At 50.2% G+C, this 25561-nt stretch overlaps 1 protein-coding gene across 1 annotated transcript in view; it reads left to right on the top strand.

The window, feature by feature from the left end:
- Positions 1–25561, top strand: part of SENP3 (SUMO specific peptidase 3) — a 66930-nt gene that overhangs the window by 28128 nt on the left and 13241 nt on the right. The window contains exon 7 of the mRNA XM_063930675.1: positions 1491–1568. Coding sequence (XP_063786745.1) covers positions 1491–1568 — 78 coding nt within the window. The remainder of the gene's footprint in view (positions 1–1490; positions 1569–25561) is intronic.

Raw genomic sequence — 25561 nt, 5'->3', positions numbered from 1 at the left:
TGATTGGCTTTAGAGACCTTTCTGTGACAGCTGTCACTCTGAGAGGTCTCTCTGCATTCGGGGAAAGGTGTCAGCATGGGACCCCTTTCAGTCCGCTGGATCGGGTATTTTCGTTTTGTTATTTTGCCAAGTACGTGGATTTATATCTGGACGTGGATTTACCTCTGGACGCTGGAAGGTGAGTATAATTTTTTTCACAGGTACCCCGGATCGTCGGAGACCGTGGCAGTCGGCGTGTCAACGTAGGTAAGTATGTGTGTGTCGGCAGTGTGTAATAAAGTTTTACTTGTCACGGTGTCTGTGTACTGTTTTTTTATTTGGGTATTTTTTTTTCAGTAGTACTACAGGTACCAGCGGGCCCGTTTTCCTCCCGCATGCTGGTACTTGTGGTTCTCCAAGTACCAGCTTGCGGGGGAGGCTTGCTGGGACTTGTAGTACTCCTGGAAAAAACAAAATTCGTTAAAAATTCTCAAGGCTATCAGCCTCCCATCCGCAGCCCTTGGATGGGGGGGACAGCCTCGGGCTTCACCCCTGGCCCTTGGGTGGCTGGGGGGGGGGGACCCCTTGATTGAAGGGGTCCCCACTCCCCCAGGGTACCCCGGCCAGGGGTGACTAGTTGGATATTTAATGCCACGGCCGCAGGGCATTGTATAAAAGTGACCCCCAGCTGTGGCATTATCTGTCCAGCTAGTGGAGCCCGATGCTGGTGTGAAAAATACGGGGGACCCCTGCTCGTTTTGTCCCCCGTATTTTTTGCACCAGCACCAGGCGCAGAGCCCGGTGCTGGTTTTAAAAATACGGGGGATCCGCTGTCAATTTTTCTCCCGGATTTTTAGAACCAGGACCAGCTCGAAGAGCCCGAGGTTGGTTATGCTTTGGAGGGGGGACCCCACGCCATTTTTTTCAGGGATTTTACCATTCCATCTATAAAAAAAAAAAAATATATATTATTTTTAAAAATATATAAATAATACTTGTGCCTCCAAAAAAGACAAACCAAGTACCTAATCCCTTCTAATATAAATAGATATGCTATTCCAAAAAAAAAAAACCCCAAAAAAAACATGTTTAATTTTTTTTTTATTGTTTTCACCCTCCAAAGTGTGGCGGATTGAAAATGACGAATTTGCTGTCTAAAAGCACTGCTGTCGAATTTCCAAACTTTAATTGAATATGCTTTTGTCGAATTGCAGCACTTGTATCATTGCAGAAAAGTCGAATTTGCAAAAATTCGAATTTCAAAAAGTCGAATTTTGAAAGTCCGTTTTTTGGTCGGAAAGCACTGAATTGCATTGACGAATTTTTTTTTTTTTTGGCGAAAATGACCCGAAATTCGACCGCAATTGCATATACCCCATAGGGAGGGAAAGGATGGTGGAATATATCTACCCTCCCTGGCTGTTGCCCACTAAGTGATGCAGGAGGGGTGGTTTTCTGCTGGGGTCTCTCACGGCCGCCTAGTGTTACCAGTGTTCTATCTATTTCCTCAGGTGCATTTCTTCAACAGCTTTTTCTATGACAAATTAAGAACAAAAGGATATGAAGGAGTGAAGCGGTGGACGAAAAATGTAAGTGAGACGCTCCGCTCCCTATATACTGTGTGGTCATTTATTGTACAAATGGTCTTATGTGCAGATCTTTATCTCCCCCTTCCTCCTGCATGGACCTTACTGCTCTGATCACCTTTCCTTATCTTCCTCTTCCCTCGTTCTGTGTCCTGCTACCGACTAACCCTGTTTTCTGCAGCTGGGTACACTGGTATTTCACAGTGATAACATTGGGGTGTAGAGTAGGATCTTGATCCAAGGCACCAACAGGGTAAAAGCTTTGACTGTTCCCAAGATGCTTAGCGTTGCCTCCTCTATAACCCCGCCTCCGTGCACAGGAGCTCAGTTTGCAAGTTGGTGCCTGCAGTGCTGGACACATAACAGGCAGGGCTGCTCCAGCAGCCCTGAAAAGAGCTTTTTAAAGTGAAGATAGAAGACTTCAAGGGCTGCAGCAGAGGCACTCTAGTGCTAAATGTCCTTCAGACATCTCCTGCTGCAGCTCCATCACCTCCCCCCGGCGGCGCTGTATACTCCCGCGCCCTGGTTGCCGAGTACTTACAGCGGAGATCTCCGGTTCGGCAGGTCAGGCACACACACCGCTGCTCTCCGGGATCGTGTGGCCGCACTAGGGAGGAGGTAAGAGGGTCCCCCAGGCGGGACTCACTGGAAATCGCGATCCGGCGCGGCCATTAGGAGGTGGGCCACGTGTGCTGGTGTGGACACTGTGTTGGTGCAGGGACCCCACTAGACCACCAGGGCAAGGGCACAGGTTGGTTTTACTAAAAACCGTTTTACTAAGGCCCACAGTACCCTGCGGTGAAGTCCAGCAAGGGGATAAGGCTCTGACCTGTAGCCCCTCCCCCAGCCGCCATTTAGAGTAAATGTTCCCGCCCTGGAGCTGCTTCTCTGTCTCCCTCACTCCCTGTCAGTGTTTGGGCGCCATTACACACAGCTGCGCTGATTCTGGGACTGCTGGGTGATGCCTCCTCTGTAAAGCCGCCTGCATCATCAGCGCTGTGCATTTACATTACACTTAGGTATTCTACGTATCTGCTGACAGTGTTCGTTAAGAAACTGTGCATTACTACAGGGATATTTAGTACACGTATCCTGAGATATACATCCAGTCTTTACTGTGCAGATATATATATATATATATATATATATATATATATATATAGTGCAAGAAAGAACCGTCACTCGTGGCTGATATCTATTTGTTGCGGTGCCTTCAGTAGAAATTTGATAGAACAAGTGGAAGGACTGCGGCACTCAGATTTAAAGATGAAAAAGATGCTAGTTTTGTTCTACCTGTACATGCCTGCCTTGAAAACGGTGCTAGGCACCGAAACGTCGGCACTACATGGCATTTTTGATGATGGCTTTGTCCTAATAAACTAGCATCTTTTTCATCTTTAAATCTGAGTGCCGCAGTCCTTCCACTTGTTCTATATATATATATATATATATATATATATATTTCTCTGACGTCCTAGTGGATGCTGGGAACTCCGTAAGGACCATGGGGAATAGCGGCTCCGCAGGAGACTGGGCACAAAAGTAAAAGCTTTAGGACTACCCGGTGTGCACTGGCTCCTCCCCCCATGACCCTCCAAGCCTCAGTTAGATTTTTGTGCCCAGCCGAGCTGGGTGCATTCTAGGAGGCTCTCCTGAGTTTCTTAGAAAAAGTTTAGTTTTAGGTTTTTTATTTTCAGTGAGACCTGCTGGCAACAGGCTCACTGCATCGAGGGACTAAGGGGAGAAGAAGCGAACCTGCCTGCTTGCAGCCAGCTTGGGCTTCTTAGGCTACTGGACACCATTAGCTCCAGAGGGACCGAACACAGGCCCAGCCTCGGAGTCCGGTCCCAGAGCCGCGCCGCCGGCCCCCTTACAGAGCCAGAAGCAAGAAGAGGTCCGGAAAAATCGGCGGCAGAAGACATCAGTCTTCAACAAGGTAGCGCACAGCACTGCAGCTGTGCGCCATTGCTCCTCAGGCACACTTCACACTCCGGTCACTGAGGGTGCAGGGCGCTAGGGGGGGGCGCCCTGAGCAGCAATGTAAACACCTTGGCTGGCGAAAATACACCACATATAACCCCCAGGGCTATATGGATGTATTTCAACCCCTGCCAGAATACAGCAAAAAGCGGGAGAAAATGCCGCCGAGAAGGGGGCGGAGCCTATCTCCTCAGCACACGGGCGCCATTTTCCATCACAGCTCCGCTGGAAGGACGTCTCCCTGACTCTCCCCTGCAGTCCTGCACTACAGAAAAGGGTAAAAAAAGAGAGGGGGGGCACTAATTTGGCGCAGTTTTGATAATAACAGCAGCTATAAAGGGAAAAGCACGTTATATAGTGGTATTCCTGTCTATATATAGCGCTCTGGTGTGTGCTGGCATACTCTCCCTCTGTCTCCCCAAAGGGCTAGTGGGGTCCTGTCCTCTATTAGAGCATTCCCTGTGTGTGTGCTGTGTGTCGGTACGTTTGTGTCGACATGTATGAGGAGGAAACTGATGTGGAGGCGGAGCAATTGCCTGTAATGGTGATGTCACCCACTAGGGGGTCGACACCTGAGTGGATGGGCTTATGGAAGGACTTACGTGACAGTGTCAGCTCTTTACAAAAGACAGTTGATGTCAGCTTGGGCCTGTCGGGGCGTCTCAAAGGCCATCAGGGGCTCTAAAACGCCCGTTACCTCAGATGGCAGATACAGATGCCGACACGGATACTGACTCCAGTGTCGACGGTGAAGAGACGAATGTGACTTCCAGTAGGGCCACACGTTACATGATTGAGGCAATGAAAGATGTTTTACACATTTCTGAGATTACAAGTACCACTAAAAAGGGTATTATGTTTGGTGAGAAAAAACTACCCGTAGTTTTTCCTGAATCTGATGAATTAAATGAAGTGTGTGATGAAGCGTGGGTTTCCCCCGATAAAAAACTGATAATTCCTAAAAAGTTTTCTGACGTCCTAGTGGATGCTGGGAACTCCGTAAGGACCATGGGGAATAGCGGCTCCGCAGGAGACTGGGCACAAAAGTAAAGCTTTAGGACTACCTGGTGTGCACTGGCTCCTCCCCCTATGACCCTCCTCCAAGCCTCAGTTAGATTTTTGTGCCCGGCCGAGAAGGGTGCACACTAGGGGCTCTCCTGAGCTTCTTAGTGAAAGTTTAGTTTTAGGTTTTTTATTTTCAGTGAGACCTGCTGGCAACAGGCTCACTGCATCGAGGAACTAAGGGGAGAAGAAGCGAACCTGCCTGCTTGCAGCCTGCTTGGGCTTCTTGGCTACTAGACACCATTAGCTCCAGAGGGACCAACCACAGGCCCAGCCTCGGAGTCCGGTCCCAGAGCCGCGCCGCCGGCCCCCTTACAGAGCCAGAAGCAAGAAGAGGTCCGGAAAATCGGCGGCAGAAGACATCAGTCTTCACCAAGGTAGCGCACAGCACTGCAGCTGTGCGCCATTGCTCCTCATACACACCTCACACTGCAGTCACTGAGGGTGCAGGGCGCTGGGGGGGGGGCGCCCTGAGCAGCAATAAAAACACCTTGGCTGGCAAACATACATCACATATAACCCCCAGGGCTATATGGATGTATTTTAACACCTGCCAGAATCCATAAAAATGCGGGAGAAAAGTCTGCGAAAAAGGGGCGGAGCCTATCTCCTCAGCACACTGGCGCCATTTTCTCTCACAGCTCCGTTGGAGAGAAGCTCCCTGGCTCTCCCCTGCAGTTACTACACTACAGAAAGGGGTTAAAAAAGAGAGGGGGGCACTAATTAGGCGCAGTATTAATAAAACAGCAGCTATAAGGGGAAAAACACTTGTATAAGGTTATCCCTGTATATATATAGCGCTCTGGTGTGTGCTGGCATACTCTCCCTCTGTCTCCCCAAAGGGCTAGTGGGGTCCTGTCCTCTATCAGAGCATTCCCTGTGTGTGTGTGCTGTGTGTCGGTACGATTGTGTCGACATGTATGAGGAGGAAAATGGTGTGGAGGCGGAGCAATTGCCTGTAATGGAGATGTCACCCCCTAGGGAGTCGACACCTGAGTGGCTGAGCTTATGGAAGGAATTACGTGACCGTGTCAGCTCTTTACAAAAGATTGATGACATGAGACAGCCGGCTACTCAGCCTGTGCCTGTCCAGGTGTCTCAAAAGCCATCAGGGGCTCTAAAACGCCCGTTACCTCAGATGGCAGATACAAACGCCGACACGGATACTGACTCCAGTGTCGACGATTAAGAGACGAATGTGACTTCCAGTAGGGCCACACGTTACATGATTGAGGCTATGGAACATGTTTTACATATTTCTGATAATACCAGTACCACTAAAAAGGGTATTATGTTGGGTGAGAAAAAACTGCCTGTAGTTTTTCCTGTATCCGAGGAATTAAATGAAGTGTGTGATGATGCGTGGGTTTCCCCCGATAAAAACTGTTAATTCCTAAAAAGTTATTAGCATCATACCCCTTCCCGCCAGAGGATAGGGCACGTTGGGAAACACCCCCTAGGGTGGATAAAGCGCTCACACGCTTGTCTAAACAGGTGGCACTACCGTCCCCAGATACGGCCGCCCTTAAGGAACCTGCTGACAGAAAGCAGGAAAATATCCTAAAAATGTATATACACTCACACGGGTGTGATACTGCGACCAGCAATCGCCTCAGCCTGGATGTGCAGTGCTGGGGTGGCTTGGTCGGATTCCCTGACTGACAATATTGATACCCTAGATAGGGACAGTATATTACTGACTATAGAGCATTTAAAAGATGCATTTCTATATATGCGTGATGCACAGAGGGATATTTGCCGACTGGCATCAAGAGTAAGTGCGCTGTCCATTTCTGCCAGAAGAGGGTTATGGACGCGGCAGTGGTCAGGTGATGCTGATTCCAAAAGGCATATGGAAGTATCGCCTTATAAAAGGGAGGAGTTATTTGGGGTAAGTCTAACAGACCTGGTGGCCACGGCAACGGCTGGGAAATCCACATTTTTACCCCAGGTAGCCTCTCAACATAAGAAGACGCCGTATTATCAGGCGCAGTCCTTTAGGCCCCATAAGGGCAAGCGGGCAAAAGACTCCTCATTTCTGCCCCGTGGCAGAGGGAGAGGAAAAAGGCTGCAGCCGAAGCCATTCACAAGCTGTATTCCCAGCAGGTGATAATCAAGGTACCCCTCCTACAACAGGGAAAGGGGTATTATTCCACGCTGTTTGTGGTACCGAAGCCGGACGGCTCGGTGAGACTTATTTTAAATCTGAAATCCTTGAACACTTACATACAAAGGTTCAAATTCAAGATGGAGTCACTCAGAGCGGTGATTGCGAACCTGGAAGAAGGGGATTATATGGTGTCTCTGGACATCAAGGATGCTTATCTCCATGTCCCAATTTACCCTTCTCACCAAGGGTACCTCAGGTTTGTGGTACGGAACTGTCACTATCAGTTTCAGACGCTGCCGTTTGGTTTGTCCACGGCACCCCGGGTCTTTACCAAAGTAATGGCCGAAATGATGATACTCCTTCGAAGGAAGGGAGTTTTAGTTATCCCTTACTTGGACGATCTCCTGATAAGGGCAAGATCCAGGGAACAGTTGGTAGTCGGGGTAGCACTATCTCAAGTAGTGTTGCGGCAGCACGGTTGGATTCTCAATATTCCAAAATCGCAGCTGATCCCGACGACACGTCTTCTATTCCTAGGGATGATCCTGGACACAGTCCAGAAAAAGGTGTTTCTCCCGGAGGAGAAAGCCAGGGAGTTATCCGAACTAGTCAGAAACCTCCTAAAACCAGGCCAAGTGTCAGTGCACAAGGGTCCTGGGAAAAATGGTGGCTTCCTACGAAGCAATTCCATTCGGCAGATTCCACGCAAGAACTTTCCAGTGGGACCTGCTGGACAAATGGTCCGGATCGCATCTTCAGATGCATCAGCGGATAACCCTGTCACCAAAGACAAGGGTGTCTCTCCTGTGGTGGTTGCAGAGTGCTCATCTTCTAGAGGGCCGCAGATTCGGCATTCAGGACTGGGTCCTGGTGACCACGGATGCCAGCCTGCGAGGCTGGGGAGCAGTCACACAGGGAAGAAATTTCCAGGGCTTGTGGTCAAGCCTGGAGACATCACTTCACAAATATTTTGGAGCTAAGGGCCATTTACAATGCCCTAAGCCAAGCAAGACCTCTGCTTCAAGGTCAGCCGGTGCTGATCCAGTCGGACAACATCACGGCAGTCGCCCACGTTAAACAGACAGGGCGGCACAAGAAGCAGGAGGGCAATGGCAGAAGCTGCAAGGATTTTTCGCTGGGCGGAAAATCATGTGATAGCATTGTCAGCAGTGTTCATTCCGGGAGTGGACAACTGGGAAGCAGACTTCCTCAGCAGGCACGTCCTCCACCCGGGAGAGTGGGGACTTCACCCAGAAGTCTTCCACATGATTGTAAACCGTTGGGAAAAACCAAAGGTGGACATGATGGCGTCCCGCCTAAACAAAAAATTGGACAGGTATTGCGCCAGGTCAAGGGACCCTCAGGCAATAGCTGTGGACGCTCTGGTAACACCGTGGGTGTACCAGTCAGTGTATGTGTTCCCTCCTCTTCCTCTCATACCAAAAGTACTGAGAATTATAAGACGGAGGGGAGTAAGAACTATACTTGTGGCTCCGGATTGGCCAAGAAGGACTTGGTACCCGGAACTTCAAGAGATGCTCACGGAGGACCCGTGGCCTCTACCTCTAAGAAGGGACCTGCTCCAGCAAGGACCCTGTCTATTCCAAGACTTACCGCGGCTGCGTTTGACGGCAGGGCGGTTGAACGCCGGATCCTGAAGGAAAAAGGCATTCCGGATGAAGTCATCCCTACCCTGATCAAGCCAGGAAGGATGTAACCGCAAAGCATTATCACCGCATTTGGCGAAAATATGTTGCGTGGTGCGAGGCCAGTAAGGCCCCGATGGAGGAATTTCAACTAGGTCGATTCCTGCATTTCCTGTAAACAGGAGTGTCTATGGGCCTAAAATTGGGGTCCATTAAGGTTCAAATTTCGGCCCTGTCAATTTTCTTCCAGGAAGAACTAGCTTCAGTTCCTGAAGTTCAGACGTTTGTAAAAGGGGTACTGCATATACAGCCTCCTTTTGTGCCTCCAGTGGCACCTTGGGATCTCAATGTAGTTTTGGGGTTCCTAAAGTCACATTGGTTTGAACCACTTGAATCTGTGGAGTTAAAATATCTCACATGGAAAGTGGTCATGTTGTTGGCCCTGGCCTCGGCCAGGCGCGTGTCAGAATTGGCGGGCTTTATCCTGTAAAAGCCCGTATCTAATCTTCCATTCAGACAGGGCGGAATTGAGGACTCGTCCTCATTTTCTCTCTAAGGTGGTTTCAGTGTTTCATCTGAACCAACCTATTGTGGTACCTGCAGCTACTAGGGACTTGGAGGACTCCAAGTTGTTGGACGTAGTCCGGGCCTTGAAAATATGTTTCCAGGACGGCTGGAGTCAGAAAATCTGACTCGCTGTTTATCCTGTATGCACCCAACAAGCTGGGTGCTCCTGCTTCTAAGCAGACTATTGCTCGTTGGATTTGTAATACAATTCAGCTTGCACATTCTGTGGCAGGCCTGCCACAGCCAAAATCTGTAAAAGCCCATTCCACAAGGAAGGTGGGCTCATCTTGGGCGGCTGCCCGAGGGGTCTCGGCTTTACAACTTTGCCGAGCAGCTACTTGGTCAGGGGAAAACACGTTTGCTAAATTCTACAAATTTGATACCCTGGCTGAGGAGGACCTGGAGTTCTCTCATTCGGTGCTGCAGAGTCATCCGCACTCTCCCGCCCGTTTGGGAGCTTTGGTATAATCCCCATGGTCCTTACGGAGTTCCCAGCATCCACTAGGACGTCAGAGAAAATAAGAATTTACTTACCGATAATTCTATTTCTCGTAGTCCGTAGTGGATGCTGGGCGCCCATCCCAAGTGCGGATTGTCTGCAATACTTGTACATAGTTATTGTTAACTAAATCGGGTTATTGTTGTGAGCCATCTATCCAGAGGCTCCTCTGTTATCATGCTGTTAACTGGGTTCAGATCACAAGTTGTACGGTGTGATTGGTGTGGCTGGTATGAGTCTTACCCGGGATTCATAAATCCTTCCTTATTGTGTACGCTCGTCCGGGCACAGTATCCTAACTGAGGCTTGGAGGAGGGTCATAGGGGGAGGAGCCAGTGCACAACAGGTAGTCCTAAAGCTTTACTTTTGTGCCCAGTCTCCTGCGGAGCCGCTATTTCCCATGGTCCTTACGGAGTGCCCAGCATCCACTACGGACTACGAGAAATAGAATTATCGGTAAGTAAATTCTTATTATTGGCATCATACCCTTTCCCGCCAGAGGATAGGGCACGTTGGGAAACACCCCCTAGGGTGGATAAAGCGCTCACACGCTTGTCAAACAGGTGGCACTACCGTCTCCGGATATGGCCGCCCTTAAGGAACCTGCTGACAGAAAGCAGGAGAATATCCTAAAATGTATATACACACATACTGGTGTTATACTGCGACCAGCAATCGCCTCAGCCTGGATGTGCAGTGCTGGGGTGGCTTGGTCGGATTCCCTGACTGAAAATATTGATACTTTGGATAGGGACAGTATATTACTGACTATATTGCATTTAAAAGATGCATTTTTATATATGCGTGATGCACAGAGGGATATTTGCCGACTGGCATCAAGAGTAAGTGCGCTGTCCATTTCTGCCTGAAGAGGGTTATAGACAAGACAGTGGTCAGGTGATGCTGATTCCAAAAGGCATATGGAAGTATCGCCTTATAAAAGGGAGGAGTTATTTGGGGTAGGTCTAACAGACCTGGTGGCCACGGCAACGGCTGGGAAATCCACATTTTTACCCCAGGTAGCCTCTCAACATAAGAAGACGCCGTATTATCAGGCGCAGTCCTTTCGGCCCCATAAGGGCAAGCGGGCAAAAGGCTCCTCTTTTCTGCCCCGTGGCAGAGGAAGAGGAAAAAGGCTGCAGCAGACAGCCAGTTCCCAGGAACAGAAGCCCTCTCCCGTTTCTGCCAAGTCCTCAGCATGACGCTGGGGCTTTACAAGCGGACTCGGGCACGGTGGGGGCCCGTCTCAAGAATTTCAGAGCGCAGTGGGCTCACTCACAAGTGGACCCCTGGATCCTTCAGGTGGTATCTCAGGGGTACAAATTGGAATTCGAGACGTCTCCCCCTCGCCGTTTCCTAAAGTCTGCTTTACCGACGTCTCCCTCCGACAGGGAGGCGGTATTGGAAGCCATTCACAAGCTGTATTCTCAGCAGGTGATAATCAAGGTACCCCTCCTGCAACAGGGAAAGGGGTATTATTCCACGCTGTTGGTATACCGAAGCCGGACGGCTCGGTGAGACCTATTTTAAATCTAAAATCTTTGAACACTTACATACTTAGGTTCAAATTCAAGATGGAGTCACTCAGAGCAGTGATCGCGAACCTGGAAGAAGGGGATTATATGGTGTCTCTGGTCATCAAGGATGCTTACCTCCATGTCCCAATTTACCCTTCTCATCAAGGGTACCTCAGGTTTGTGGTACAGAACTGCCACTGTCAGTTTCAGACGCTGCCGTTTGGATTGTCCACGGCACCCCGGGTCTTTACCAAAGTAATGGCCAAAATGATGATACTCCTCCAAAGGAAAGGAGTTTTAAATTATCCCTTACTTGGACGATCTCCTGATAAGGGCGAGATCCAGGGAACAGTTGGTAGTCGGGTTAGCACTATCGCAAGTAGTGCTGCGGCAGCACGGTTGGATTCTCAATATCCCAAAATCGCAGCTGATCCCGACGACACGTCTTCTATTCCTAGGGATGATCCTGGACACAGTCCAGAAAAAGGTGTTTCTCCCGGAGGAGAAAGCCGGGGAGTTATCCGAGCTAGTCAGAAACCTCCTAAAACCAGGCCAAGTCTCAGTGCATCAATGCACAAGGGTCCTGGGAAAAATGGTGGCTTCCTACGAAGCAATCCCATTTGGCAGATTCCACGCAAGAACATTCAAGTGGGACCTGCGGGACAAATGGTCCGGATCGCATCTTCAGATGCATCAGCGGATAACCCTGTCTTCAAGGACAAGGGTGTCTCTCCTGTGGTGGTTGCAGAGTGCTCATCTTCTAGAGGGCCGCAGATTCGGCATTCAGGACGGGGTCCTGGTGACCACGGATTCCAGCCTGCGAGGCTGGGGAGCAGTCACACAGGGAAGAAATTTCCAGGGCTTGGGGTCAAGCCTGGAGACATCACTTCACATAAATATTCTGGAGTTAAGGGCCATTTACAATGCTCTAAGCCAAGCAAGACCTCTGCTTCAAGGTCAGCCGGTGCTGATCCACTCGGACAACATCACGGCAGTCGCCCACGTAAACAGACAGGGCGGCACAAGAAGCAGGAGGGCAATGGCAGAAGCTGCAAGGATTCTTCGCTGGGCGGAAAATCATGTAATAGCACTGTCAGCAGTGTTCATTCCGGGAGTGGACACGACCTCCACCCGGGAGAGTGGGGACTTCATCCCGAAGTCTTCCACATGATTGTGAACCGTTGGGAAAAACCAAAGGTGGACATGATGGCGTCCCGCCTCAACAAAAAACTGGACAGGTATTACGCCAGGTCAAGGGACCCTTAGGCAATAGCTGTGGACGCTCTGGTAACACCGTGGGTGTACCAGTCGGTGTATGTGTTCCCTCCTCTGCCTCTCATACCCAAGGTACTGAGAATTATAAGACGGAGAGGAGTAAGAACTATACTCGTGGCTCCGGATTGGCCAAGAAGGACTTGGTACCCGGAACTTCAAGAGATGCTCACAGAGGACCCGTGGCCTCTGCCTCTAAGAAGGGACCTGCTCCAGCAAGGACCCTGTCTGTTTCAAGACTTACCGCGGCTGCGTTTGACGGCATGGCGGTTGAACGCCGGATCCTAAAGGAAAAAGGCATTCCGGAGGAAGTCATCCCTACCCTGATCAAAGCCAGGAAGGATGTGACCGCAAAACATTATCACCGCATTTGGCGAAAATATGTTGCGTGGTGCGAGGCCAGGAAGGCCCCAACGGAGGAATTTCAACTGGGTCGATTCCTGCATTTCCTGCAAACAGGAGTGTCTATGGGCCTCAAATTGGGGTCCATTAAGGTTCAAATTTCGGCCCTGTAGATTTTCTTCCAGAAAGAACTGGCTTCAGTTCCTGAAGTCCAGACGTTTTCAAGGGAGTGCTGCATATACAGCCTCCTTTTGTGCCTCCAGTGGCACCTTGGGATCTCAATGTAGTTTTGGGGTTCCTCAAATCACATTGGTTTGAACCACTTAAATCTGTGGATTTAAAATATCTCACATGGAAAGTGGCCATGCTGTTGGCCCTGGCTTCGGCCAGGCGCGTGTCAGAATTGGCGGCTTTATCTTGCAAAAGCCCCTATCTGATTTTCCATTCGGACAGGGCGGAATTGAGGACTCGTCCTCAGTTTCTCCCTAAGGTGGTGTCAGCGTTTCACCTGAACCAACCTATTGTGGTGCCTGCGGCTACTAGGGACTTGGAGGACTCCAAGTTGCTAGATGTTGTCAGGGCCCTGAAAATATCCTGTATGCACCCAACAAGCTGGGTGCTCCTGCTTCTAAGCAGACTATTGCTCGTTGGATTTGTAGTACAATTCAGCTTGCACATTCTGTGGCAGGCCTGCCACAGCCAAAATCAGTAAATGCCCATTCCACAAGGAAGGTGGGCTCATCTTGGGCGGCTGCCCGAGGGGTCTCGGCTTTACAACTTTGCCGAGCAGCTACTTGGTCAGGGGCAAACACGTTTGCAAAATTCTACAAATTTGATACCCTGGCTGAGGAGGACCTGGAGTTCTCTCATTCAGTGCTGCAGAGTCATCCGCACTCTCCCGCCCGTTTGGGAGCTTTGGTATAATCCCCATGGTCCTTACGGAGTTCCCAGCATCCACTAGGACGTCAGAGAAAATAAGAATTTACTTACCGATAATTCTATTTCTCGTAGTCCGTAGTGGATGCTGGGCGCCCATCCCAAGTGCGGATTGTCTGCAATACTTGTACATAGTTATTGTTAACTAAATCGGGTTATTGTTATTGTGAGCCATCTTCCTAGAGAATTATCGGTAAGTAAATTCTTATTATATATATATATATATATCACCATATATTGCCGGCACTCCACTAAAACGGCAGCTTGCTCCGGTGCCACATCAGAAATAATGCAAGTTCCAAACAAGAAGGCACTCTGGAGACATCAATTGTAGCAAAAATAGCAAAAGTGTATTAATATATATTTCTCTGACATCCTAGTGGATGCTGGGGACTCCGTAAGGACCATGGGGAATAGACGGCTCCGCAGGAGACTGGGCACATCTAAAGAAAGATTTAGGACTATCTGGTGTGCACTGCCTCCTCCCCCTATGACCCTCCTCCAAGCCTCAGTTAGATTTCTGTGCCCGGCTGAGCTGGATGCACACTAGGGGCTCTCCTGAGCTCCTAGAAGAAAGTATATTTTAGGTTTTTTATTTTCAGTGAGACCTGCTGGCAACAGGCTCACTGCAACGAGGGACTAAGGGGAGAAGAAGCGAACCTACCTAAGTGGTGGTAGCTTGGGCTTCTTAGGCTACTGGACACCATTAGCTCCAGAGGGATCGAACACAGGACCCGACCTCGTCGTCCGTTCCCGGAGCCGCGCCGCCGTCCCCCTTACAGAGCCAGAAACAAGAAGGTGGTCCGGAAAATCGGCGGCTGAAGACTTCTGTCTTCTCCAAGGTAGCGCACAGCACTGCAGCTGTGCGCCATTGCTCCTCATGCACACCACACACTGCGGTCACTGATGGGTGCAGGGCGCTGGGGGGGGGGGCGCCCTGAGCAGCAATAATAACACCTTGGCTGGCAAAACTAACACCATATATAGCCCCAGAGGCTATATAGGTGTATATTAACCCCTGCCAGAAACGATAAAATAGCGGGAGAAAGCCCGCCGAAAAAGGGGCGGAGCCAACTCCCTCAGCACACTGGCGCCATTATTCCCTCACAGCTCCGCTGGAGGGATCGCTCCCTGGCTCTCCCCTGCAGTCCTGCACTACAGAAAGGGTAAAAAAGAGAGGGGGGGCTCAATTTAGGCGCAGTATATATATATTATAGGCAGCTATAGGGGAAAACACTCTGTATAGTGATATCCCTGTGTTATATAGCGCCCTGGTGTGTGCTGGCATACTCTCCCTCTGTCTCCCCAAAGGGCTTTGTGGGGTCCTGTCCTCTGTAAGAGCATTCCCTGTGTGTCTGCTGTGTGTCGGTACTGCTGTGTCGACATGTATGATGAGGATAATGATGTGGAGGCGGAGCAAATGCCTGTGAATGTGATGTCACCCCCTGCGGGGTCGACACCAGTGTGGATGGACTTATGGAAGGAATTACGTGACAGTGTCAGCTCCTTACATAAAAGGTTTGACGACATAGGACAGCCGGCTACTCAGCTTGTGCCTGTCCAAGCGTCTCAAATGTCATCAGGGGCTATAAAACGCCCGCTACCTCAGATGACAGATACAGATGTCGACACGGATACCGGCTCCAGTGTCGACGATGATGAGACGAGTGTACCCTCCAATAGATCCACCCGTTATATGATTGAGGCTATGAAAAATGTATTACACATTTCTGATGATACCCCAGGTACCACAAAAAAGGGTATTATGTTTGGTGAGAAAAAACTACCAGTAGTTTTTCCTGCATCTGACGAATTAAATGAGGTGTGTGAGGAAGCGTGGACTTCCCCAGATAAGAAATTGATCATTTCTAAACGGTTAATGGCTGCGTACCCTTTCCCGCCAGAGGATAGGTCACGCTGGGAAACACCCCCTAGGGTAGATAAAGCGCTGACACGCTTATCAAAGAAGGTGGCACTACCGTCTCCGGATACGGCCGCCCTAAAAGAACCTGCTGATAGAAAGCTGGAAAGTACCCTAAAAGCTATATACACACACACTGGCATTATATTGAGACCCGCTATTGCATCAGCTTGGATGTGCAGTGCTGCTGCTGCGTGGTCAGACTCCCTGTCGGAAAACATTGATACCATGGATAGGGACAATATTTTGCTAACGATTGACCATATAAAAGACGCGGTCTTATACATGCGTGATGCACAGAGGGATATTTGCCGGCTGGCATCAAAAATAAGCGATATGTCCATTGCCGCCAGACGGGGGTTATGGACTAGGCAATGGTCAGGTGATGCCGACTCCAAGCGGCACATGGAAGTTTTACCCTATAAAGGGGTGGAACTTTTTGGGGAAGGTCTTTCAGACCTCGTTTCCACAGCTACTGCTGGGAAATCGACTTTTTTTGCCACAGGCTACCCCACAGCAAAAGAAAGCACCGTATTATCAGGTACAGTCCTTTCGGCCCCAGAAAAATAAGCGGGCTAGAGGCTCATCCTTTCTGCCGAGGGGCAGAGGAAGGGGGAAAAAGCTGCAGCACACAGCTAGTTCCCAGGAGCAGAAGTCCTCCCCTGCGTCCGGTAAGTCCACAGCATGACGCTGGGGCTACTCAGGCGGAATCGGGAACGGTGGGGGCACGTCTCAGGTTTTTCAGCACACAGTGGGCTCTCACAAGTGGATCCCTGGGTCCTTCAAATAGTATCTCAGGGGTACAGGCTGGAATTAGAGACGTCTCCCCCCCCGCCGTTTCCTAAAATCTGCCTTGCCGGCAACTCCCTCTGCCAGGGAGGCAGTGTTGGTGGCTATTCAAAAACTGTATTCACAGAAAGTGATCGTCAAGGTACCCCTCCTTCAGCAAGGAAAGGGTTACTACTCCACAATGTTTGTGGTACCGAAACCGGACGGTTCGGTGAGACCCATCTTAAATTTAAAAGCCTTGAACACTTATATCAAAAGGTTCAAGTTCAAGATGGAATCGCTCAGGGCGGTTATTGTGAGCCTGGAGGAGGGGGATTACATGGTATCCCTGGACATCAAGGATGCGTACCTGCATGTCCCCATTTACCCTCCGCACCAGGAGTACCTCAGATTTGTGGTACAGGACTGTCACTATCAGTTCCAGACGCTGCCGTTTGGGTTATCCACTGCACCGAGGGTCTTTACCAAGGTAATGGCCGAAATGATGATACTCTCTCGCAAGAAGGGAGTTTTAATTATCCCGTACTTGGACGATCTCCTGATAAAGGCGAGGTCCAAAGAACAGTTGATAGTGGGGGTGGCACTTTCTCAGGAAGTGCTACAACAGCACGGCTGGATTCTAAACATTCCAAAGTCACAGCTGGTCCCGACGACACGTCTTCTGTTCCTGGGAATGATTCTGGACACAGACCAGAAAAGAGTGTTTCTTCCACTGGAAAAAGCCGAGGAATTGTCATCTCTGGTCAGAGACATCCTAAAACCAGGAAAAGTGTCGGTACATCAATGCACACGAGTCCTGGGAAAAATGGTAGCTTCGTACGAAGCAATTCCATTCGGAAGGTTCCACGCAAGGACGTTCCAGTGGGACCTGTTGGACAAATGGTCCGGGTCCCATCTCCAGATGCAACAGCGGATAACCCTATCGGCCAGAACCAGGGTGTCGCTGCTGTGCTGGCTGCAGAGGGCTCATCTACTAGAGGGCCGCAGATTCGGAATACAGGACTGGGTCCTGGTGACCACGGATGCCAGCCTTCGGGGCAGTCACAAAGGGAAGAAATTTCCAAGGACTGTGGTCAAATCAGGAGATTTCTCTTCACATAAATATCCTGGAGCTAAGGGCAATTTACAATGCCCTAAGCCAGACAAGACCCCTGCTTCAAAACCAGCCGGTACTGATCCAGTCAGACAACATCACGGCGGTCGCCCATGTAAACAGACAGGGCGGCACGAGAAGCAGGATGGCGATGGCAGAAGCCACAAGGATTCTCAGATGGGCAGAGAATCATGTGTTAGCACTGACGGCAGTGTTCATTCCGGGAGTGGACAACTGGGAAGCAGACTTCCTCAGCAGGCACGACCTCCACCCGGGAGAATGGGGACTTCATCCAGAAGTCTTCCAAATGCTGGTCAACCGGTGGGAAAAACCACAGGTAGACATGATGGCGTCCCGCCTCAACAAGAAGTTGAAAAGATATTGCGCCCGGTCAAGAGACCCTCAGGCGATAGCGGTGGACGCTCTAGTGACACCATGGGTGTACCAGTCGGTTTATGTGTTTCCTCCTCTACCTCTCATACCTAGGGTACTGAGAATAATAAGAAGGCGAGGAGTGAAAACCATACTCGTGGTTCCGGATTGGCCAAGAAGAGCTTGGTACCCGGAACTTCAAGAGATGCTTACAGAGGACCCTTGGCCTCTGCCGCTCAGACAAGACCTGCTGCAGCAGGGACCCTGTCTGTTCCAAGACTTACCGCGGCTGCGTTTGACGGCATGGCGGTTGAACACCGGATCCTGAAGGAAAAGGGTATTCCGGAGGAAGTCATCCCTACCCTGATCAAAGCCAGGAAGGATGTCACCGCAAGACATTATCACCGCATTTGGCGAAAATATGTTGCTTGGTGTGAGGCCATGAAGGCCCCGACGGAGGAATTTCAACTGGGTCGATTCCTGCAAGCAGGGGTGACGTTGGGCCTCAAATTGGGGTCCATAAAGGTCCAGATTTCGGCTCTGTCGATTTTCTTCCAAAAAGAACTGGCTTCACTGCCCGAAGTTCAGACTTTTGTCAAAGGAGTACTGCATATTCAGCCTCCTTTTGTGCCCCCAGTGGCACTTTGGGATCTCAATGTGGTTTTGGCATTCCTGAAATCACATTGGTTCGAACCACTTAAGACTGTGGATTTAAAATATCTCACGTGGAAAGTGGTCATGCTGTTGGCCTTGGCGTCGTCCAGGCGGGTTTCAGAATTGGCGGCTTTGTCTTGTAAAAGCCCTTATCTGATTTTCCATATGGATAGGGCAGAATTGAGGACTCGTCCTCAGTTTCTCCCAAAGGTGGTCTCAGCTTTTCACTTGAACCAACCTATTGTGGTGCCTGCGGCTACTAGGGACTTGGAGGATTCCAAGTTGCTGGACGTAGTCAGGGCCCTAAAAATGTATATTTCCAGGACGGCTGGAGTCAGAAAGACTGACTCGCTGTTTATCCTGTATGCACCCACCAAGCTGGGTGCTCCTGCTTCTAAGCAGTCTATTGCGCGCTGGATTTGTAGCACTATTCAGCTGGCGCATTCTGCGGTAGGCTTACCGCAGCCTAAATCTGTAAAAGCCCATTCCACACGGAAGGTGGGCTCATCTTGGGCGGCTGCCCGAGGGGTCTCGGCTTTACAACTTTGCCGAGCAGCTACTTGGTCGGGGGCAAACACGTTTGCAAAATTCTACAAATTTGATACCCTGGCTGAGGAGGACCTGGAATTCTCTCATTCGGTGCTGCAGAGTCATCCGCACTCTCCCGCCCGTTTGGGAGCTTTGGTATAATCCCCATGGTCCTTACGGAGTCCCCAGCATCCACTAGGACGTCAGAGAAAATAAGAATTTACTCACCGGTAATTCTATTTCTCGTAGTCCGTAGTGGATGCTGGGCGCCCATCCCAGGTGCGGATTGTCTGCAATACCTGTACATAGTTATTGTTACAAAAATCGGGTTTTGTTGTGAGCCATCTCTTCAGAGGCTCCATTTGTTATCATACTGTTAACCGGGGTTCCTATCACGTGTTATATGGTGTGGCTGGTATGAGTCTTACCCGGGATTCAAAAATCCTTCCTTATTGTGTCAGCTCTTCCGGGCACAGTTCCTAACTGAGGCTTGGAGGAGGGTCATAGGGGGAGGAGCCAGTGCACACCAGATAGTCCTAAATCTTTCTTTAGATGTGCCCAGTCTCCTGCGGAGCCGTCTATTCCCCATGGTCCTTACGGAGTCCCCAGCATCCACTACGGACTACGAGAAATAGAATTACCGGTGAGTAAATTCTTCTTTATATATATATATATATATATATATATATATATATATATATATATATATATATATATATATATATATATATATATCTATATCTCTATCTCTACTTAGTATTGCTAGTCCAGTGCAGTTTTGTTTGTCATAGTTTCTGCATTGTACAATATGACTGTGTGTGTGCATATAGCTGCTGTGTGATTTCTACTCCGTGTATCTCACTCATACTGCTATCCCTATATTCTGTACCCTGAGGGGGGCTAAGTGCCTCAGGGTTATTTTCTCCTTCATCCACTAGGGGACACTGGAGAGCAGCTAAAGTGGGGATATAGTAGGCAGTAACTGGGAGCTGCCACTTTAAATTTTTAACAACGTGGCTAGCTCCTCCCCTACTATGTCCCCCCTCCAAGCCAGTCTTTATTTTGTGCCCAAGGGAGCTGGTCACTCTTGGGTTTTCTCTCTTGAAGAATTTTTTTTTTTTTTTTCCTTTTCTTTCTTTATTCAGAGCAGACTGGCAGCTTCTGCCTCTGCCAGTCTGCATCGCGGGAGCTGCCGGCAGGTCCCCATCTCAGCTGCGTGCGGCTTGGGCTAGATCCTCCGGGCTGTAGAGACGCTGGCTCTCTGGAGGGTACCGGACACCGCTGCTCGCGGCGCGCGTTGGGGTCTCTCCGTCAGCCACAAGAGCCGGCAGTGGTAAGTATATGCCCCGGCCGCTGTTAGCAGACGGGGGTTCCCTCACTGCGGACTCCATTGAGGCAGCGCCGATTTGTTTAAAATAGGCGCCATAACGCGGGGTCGGCGCTTACTCTCCCGGCTTGGACTCCCAGCGGCCCCGACGTTCTCAGTACGTGCCGGCGGCCATTTTACAAGCAGACACGCTGCGTCAGAGGGGAAGCTTCAACGGAGTCTATACATCCCAGGAGCTGTGAGCAGTTTAGTGCGGGGAACGCGTGAGGCGCCTAATTACGATAGAAAAGTGCCTGTTGCTGTACTATAGTGTGCAGGGCTTACAGGGTGGGTGTGACTACCTTTCCTTACTATCCCCCCTTTCTTCTTACATTTCCACTACTAACTGTGTGTGTGTCTGTGTGGAAGGTGCTGCTGACATGGCAGGTAAAGGGTCCAAAGCAGCACAGAGGGTTTTAACATGTCAGAAATGTGCTACAAAATTCACACGGGGACAATCAGAAAGTTCCCTGTTATGTAAGGATTGTGGGTCTGAGCCATCTGCTCAGCCCTCACCGCAGCCGCAGAACACCCCTGTTTGGACTACTCAGCTTACAGAGGTAATGTCGCTGTTGACCAAGGAACTGGAAGCTTCTCGTCAAGATAGAGAAGCTTCCAGGTTCCGACAACTTGTTCCTATTCCTGAACCTGAACCAGCATGGGCTCGGTCTCTGGCAAAATCAGTTGAGTTGCTCTCTTAAGGCAATGATCCCTACCCAGGCCCCGTCCTTAATTTCACCTCCCTAGGTTTCAAAGAAGAGGTTGTTCGCCTCGGTGTTACACGACTCTGACGATGAGATGCCTCTATCGGAGGAAGCGGTGGATGTATAGGACACTGATGACGATCAGGTGTATGAGGACTCTGAACCAGTGGCTCAGGGTATCGAAGTGCTTATTACAGCCATTCGCCCGGTGTTACAGGTGAAAGAGACGGAAATGGATACTTTTACGTCCTTCACTGTTCGGCACCAACCAAAGACTGACAGCGACCTTTCCAGTTTTGGAGGAACTGGATGCGCTCAGGACGGCAGCCTGGAAACATCCGGATGCAAAATTTCAGATAATAAAGAAAATTTTGTCTTCCTATCCTTTTCCCGTAGATAGCAGGAAGCGTTATGAGACCTCTCCAATTGTGGATCCTTCGGTGTCTCTTCTGCCCAAGAAGATGGTTCTGCCGGTTCCTGGAGCAACCTCGCTGAAGGTACCGTCAGATAGAAAGTTGGAGAACACCTTGAAGACTATTTACTCGGCGTTGGGGGTTTACATATCCCGGCGCAGGTAGGTTGTTGGGTCAACAAGGTGATGGAATCCTGGGCGGAACAATTGTCCTAAGGGTTTACGTGACGATTTGCTTTCGGATCAGCTGATACCGTTGGCAGAGCATATTAGCGAATCAGCCCTATATCTTTGTGAGGCTTCCAAGGACGTCTGTATCCTTGGAGCCAGAATTTCCGCTCTGGCTATTTCGGCCCGCAGAGCTCTCTGGCTACAACAGTGGCAGGCGGATACTGAATCCAAGAGGGCAGCAGAGGCGTTGCCCTTTACGGGAGAGGTCCTGTTCGGGAAACGTCTGGATGCCTGGATTTCTCAGTCCACTGGGGGTAAGTCGACTTATTTTCCCTCTGCTGCTACAGCTTCTCGAAGGACCTATACGGGTCCTTCCTTTCGGTCCTTTCGTGCCCCTTCCAGGTTTCGAGGCCAGGGGAGGAGCTTCCGTCACCCATGGCCATAGAGGTAGTGGCAGAAGTTCCACAGTCTCAACCCAGCCAGGGGGGAAGTCTTCCACTACTCCTACCGCATGACGGGCTTCCCTCCCACCTGGGGGATCCCAGGGCGGGAGCTCGTCTGTGGGATTTCAGGGAAGCTTGGGTACAATCCTGTCCAGATGCTTGGGTCAAGGATCTCATCACTTGCGGTTACAAACTCGATTTTCAAACCCAAACGCCTCAGCGTTTCTTCACCACGGGTTTGCCAGTTTCCGACGACAGGAGGGTCGCCTTGCAGGCGGCGGTCCAAAAACTTCTATCCGCAAGGGTGCTGATCCCTTTTCCCTCACATCAACGGAAACGGGGCTATTACCCAAGCCTGTTTCTCGTACCGAAGCCGGACGGCTCGGTCAGGCCAATTCTGAACTTTTAGGATCTCAATCCTTTTTTGAGGATATTCAAAATCAAGATGGAGTCCCTTATTGCCGGGTTTGAGCAAAATGAGTTTGACATCCTTGGACATCAAAGATGCATACTTACATGTTCCCATTTGGCCTCCTCATCAGGCTTTTCTCCGGTTTGCGATACAGAACACTCATTTCCAGTTCCAGGCCCTTCCGTTCGGTCTCTTCTGCTCCCAGAGTGTTCACAAAGGTCATGATGGCCCTACATCGGAAGCAGGGAGTGACAATTGTCCCCTATGTGGACGATCTGCTGCTGTAGGCGCACTCTGCAGACCTATTGCTTCAGAATATCTGGAATAACACAGGACCTTCTGATTCGGCACGGGTGGATCCTGCACATCCCGAAGTCTCAATTATGCCCCTCGCAACGGTTACTGTTCTTGGGGATGATTCTCGACATGGTCCGTCAGAAGGTTTTTCTTCCTCAGGACAAGATCCTCTCCCTTCAGACGTTGGTGAGGTTGGTCCTTCATCACCGTCTGGTATCTGTGTATTCGCCTTCTGGGGAAGATGGTAGCGATGTTCGAAGCCCTTCCATACAGACGGTTCCACTCTCGACCCTTCCAGCTGTGTCTCCTACATCAGTGGTCAGGGTCTCATCTATTTCTTCATCAGCAGGTGACACTATCTCCGAAAGCACGGTTGTCTCTCCTCTGGTGGCTCAGTTCGATTCATCTGTTGAAAGGAAAGCGGTTCGGCGTTTGGGATTGGACTCTACTCGCCACAGACGCAAGCCTGCGAGGCTGGGGCCCTGGAACATCAATTTCGGGGCGCTGGTCATCTCACGAATCTGCTCTCCCGATAAACATTCCCGCGTTACGGGCTGTGTACAACGCCCTACTTCAGGCACCTCACCTGCTTCGCGGTCGGGCAGTTAGAGTTCAGTCCGACAACGCCACGACGGTCAGTCAGGGCGGCACTCGCGGCGATGAGAGAGGTCACCAACATCCTCCTCTAGGCAGAGCAAAATGCTCTGGCGTTTTCGGCAATCTTCATTCCAGGGGTGGACAATTGGGAGGCCGATTGTCTCAGCCGCCAGGACATGCACCCGTGGGAGTGGTCACTCAATCCCCAGGTGTTTCGTCAGCTGGTCCGCCGGTGGGGAAGATCACAGATCGACCTCATGGCGTCCCGTCTGAACCATTAACTGCCTCTTTACTACTCTGGGACAAGGGAACCGGGCGCCAGCAACAGTGGATGCCCTCACGACTCCTTGGAACTTCCTGTTCGTTTATCTCTTTCCTCCACTCCCGTTGCTACCTCGGGTTCTGCAACGCATAAAGAGGGAGAACGCGCTGGTCCTCCTGGTGGTTTCAGATTGGCCGCGCAGGACCTGGTACTCCGCCCTCCACCTGTTATTAGTAGCGGATCCTTGGCCCCTGCCACTTCGGGACGATCTACTACAACAGGGTCCTTTTCTTTATCCAGACTTACGCAGGCTACGTTTGACGGCGTGGCTCTTGAGAAGGAAGGGGATTCCTCGTACGGTTATACCTACTATGCTCCGAGCGCGGAAGTCGGTCACATCGTCTCACTACTACCGCATTTGGAAGGCTTATGTGGCCTGGTGTGAACGACGAGAGTTTTCCCCTTCTGTTTTTCACTTAGCCCACCTTCTCAGTTTTCTGCAGGCGGGTTTCTCGGCAGGGCTACGACTGGGTTCACTAAAGGTTCAGGTCTCTGCTCTTTCGATTTTCTTCCAGAGGAAATTAGCCTTGCTGCCGGAAGTTCAGACCTTTTCAGGGGGTTCTCCGAATACAACTTCCCTTTCGTCTTCCAACGGCACCATGGGACCTCAACCTTGTCCTCTCTTTTCTGCAGTCTCCGTTATTTGAGCCTCTGGAGTCAGTGGAGATTAAATATCTCACCTGGAAGCTGGTCCTTCTCCTGGCTCTGGCTTCGGCCAGATGGGTGTCGGAACTTGGGGCTCTCTTGTCGACCTCTTTACCTGATATTTCATGAAGATAGGGCTGAGCTTCGTACTCGCATGTCGTTTCTCCCGAAGGTGGTGTCCAATTTTCACATCAATCAGCCACTTGTGGTTCCGACCCTTTCGGCGGATTCGCCAGATTCGAAATCTTTGGATGTTGTCGGGGCGCTCAGAATCTATGTGGATAGGACTTTGGCTATTTGGAAGTCTTGATTCCTTATTTGTTCTGTACGATGCTGCCCGTTGTGGATGGCCGGCTTCCAAGCAGACGCTGTCTCGATGGATTCGGCTGACCATCAGGCAAGCTTATATGGCTGCTTCTCGAGAGTTTCCGTCTTCTATTTCGGCGCACTCTACGCGTTCTGTGGGACCCTCGTGGACGGCCGCCCGCGGGGTCTCCATGACTACTTTATGTCGCGCTGCCACTTGGTTGGCCTGACATACATTTATCAAGTTTTACAGGTTTGACACTTTTGCGGCCTCTGCGTCAGTTTGGCCGGGCGGTTTTGCAGGACTCTCAGCGCTCTCCCTCCCGTTTTGGGCGCTCTGGGACGTCCCCATTGTAACTGCGCTCCAGTGTCCCCTGGTGGATGAAGGAGAAATCAGGATTTTGGTACTTACCGATAAATCCCTTTCTCGGATTCCACAGGGGACACTGGACGCCCACCCAGCGCTGTTTCCTCCTACTTCACTTCTCTGTTTGCTTGTCATTGGGTGACTGCTTGTTTTGTTCATGTTAACCGTTCTCTACAGTTGTAGGTTTCCAGGTTTTACTTGGTGTTATCCTGTTTTCCGTGGCTTAGCTAGCCTCCTCTACTTTAATGTTGGTCTCTTCCAGCTCTCTTCAGCTCTCCTTAGTTTTAACTAGACTGGCTTGGAGGGGGGACATAGTAGGGGAGGAGCTAGTCACATTGTTAAAAATTTAAAGTGCCAGCTCCCAGTTACTGCCTACTATATCCCCACTGTAACTACTCTCCAGTGTTCCCTGTGGAATCGGAGAAAGGGATTTATCAGTAAATACCAAAATCCTGATATTTGATCTAGGTGTTGCACAAGATATACTTATTTTGTATTTTTCTCTGATTTTCAGTCACTGTATACCTCTTGAATCCTCTGTTGTGATCTCTCACTACACAGGGTTTTCTTGGTAAGGTATTATACTGTTGATATTGTACTGTGTTGCCTGTGGTTTACGCTTTCATATGTCCGTTTCAAGGGGTGACGGTTCTGCGGCTGAACCCG

Source organism: Pseudophryne corroboree, chromosome 6 (genome assembly GCF_028390025.1).
Source record: "Pseudophryne corroboree isolate aPseCor3 chromosome 6, aPseCor3.hap2, whole genome shotgun sequence".
Taxonomy (NCBI): domain Eukaryota; kingdom Metazoa; phylum Chordata; class Amphibia; order Anura; family Myobatrachidae; genus Pseudophryne; species Pseudophryne corroboree.
This window is presented reverse-complemented; position numbering and strand designations above follow the sequence as displayed.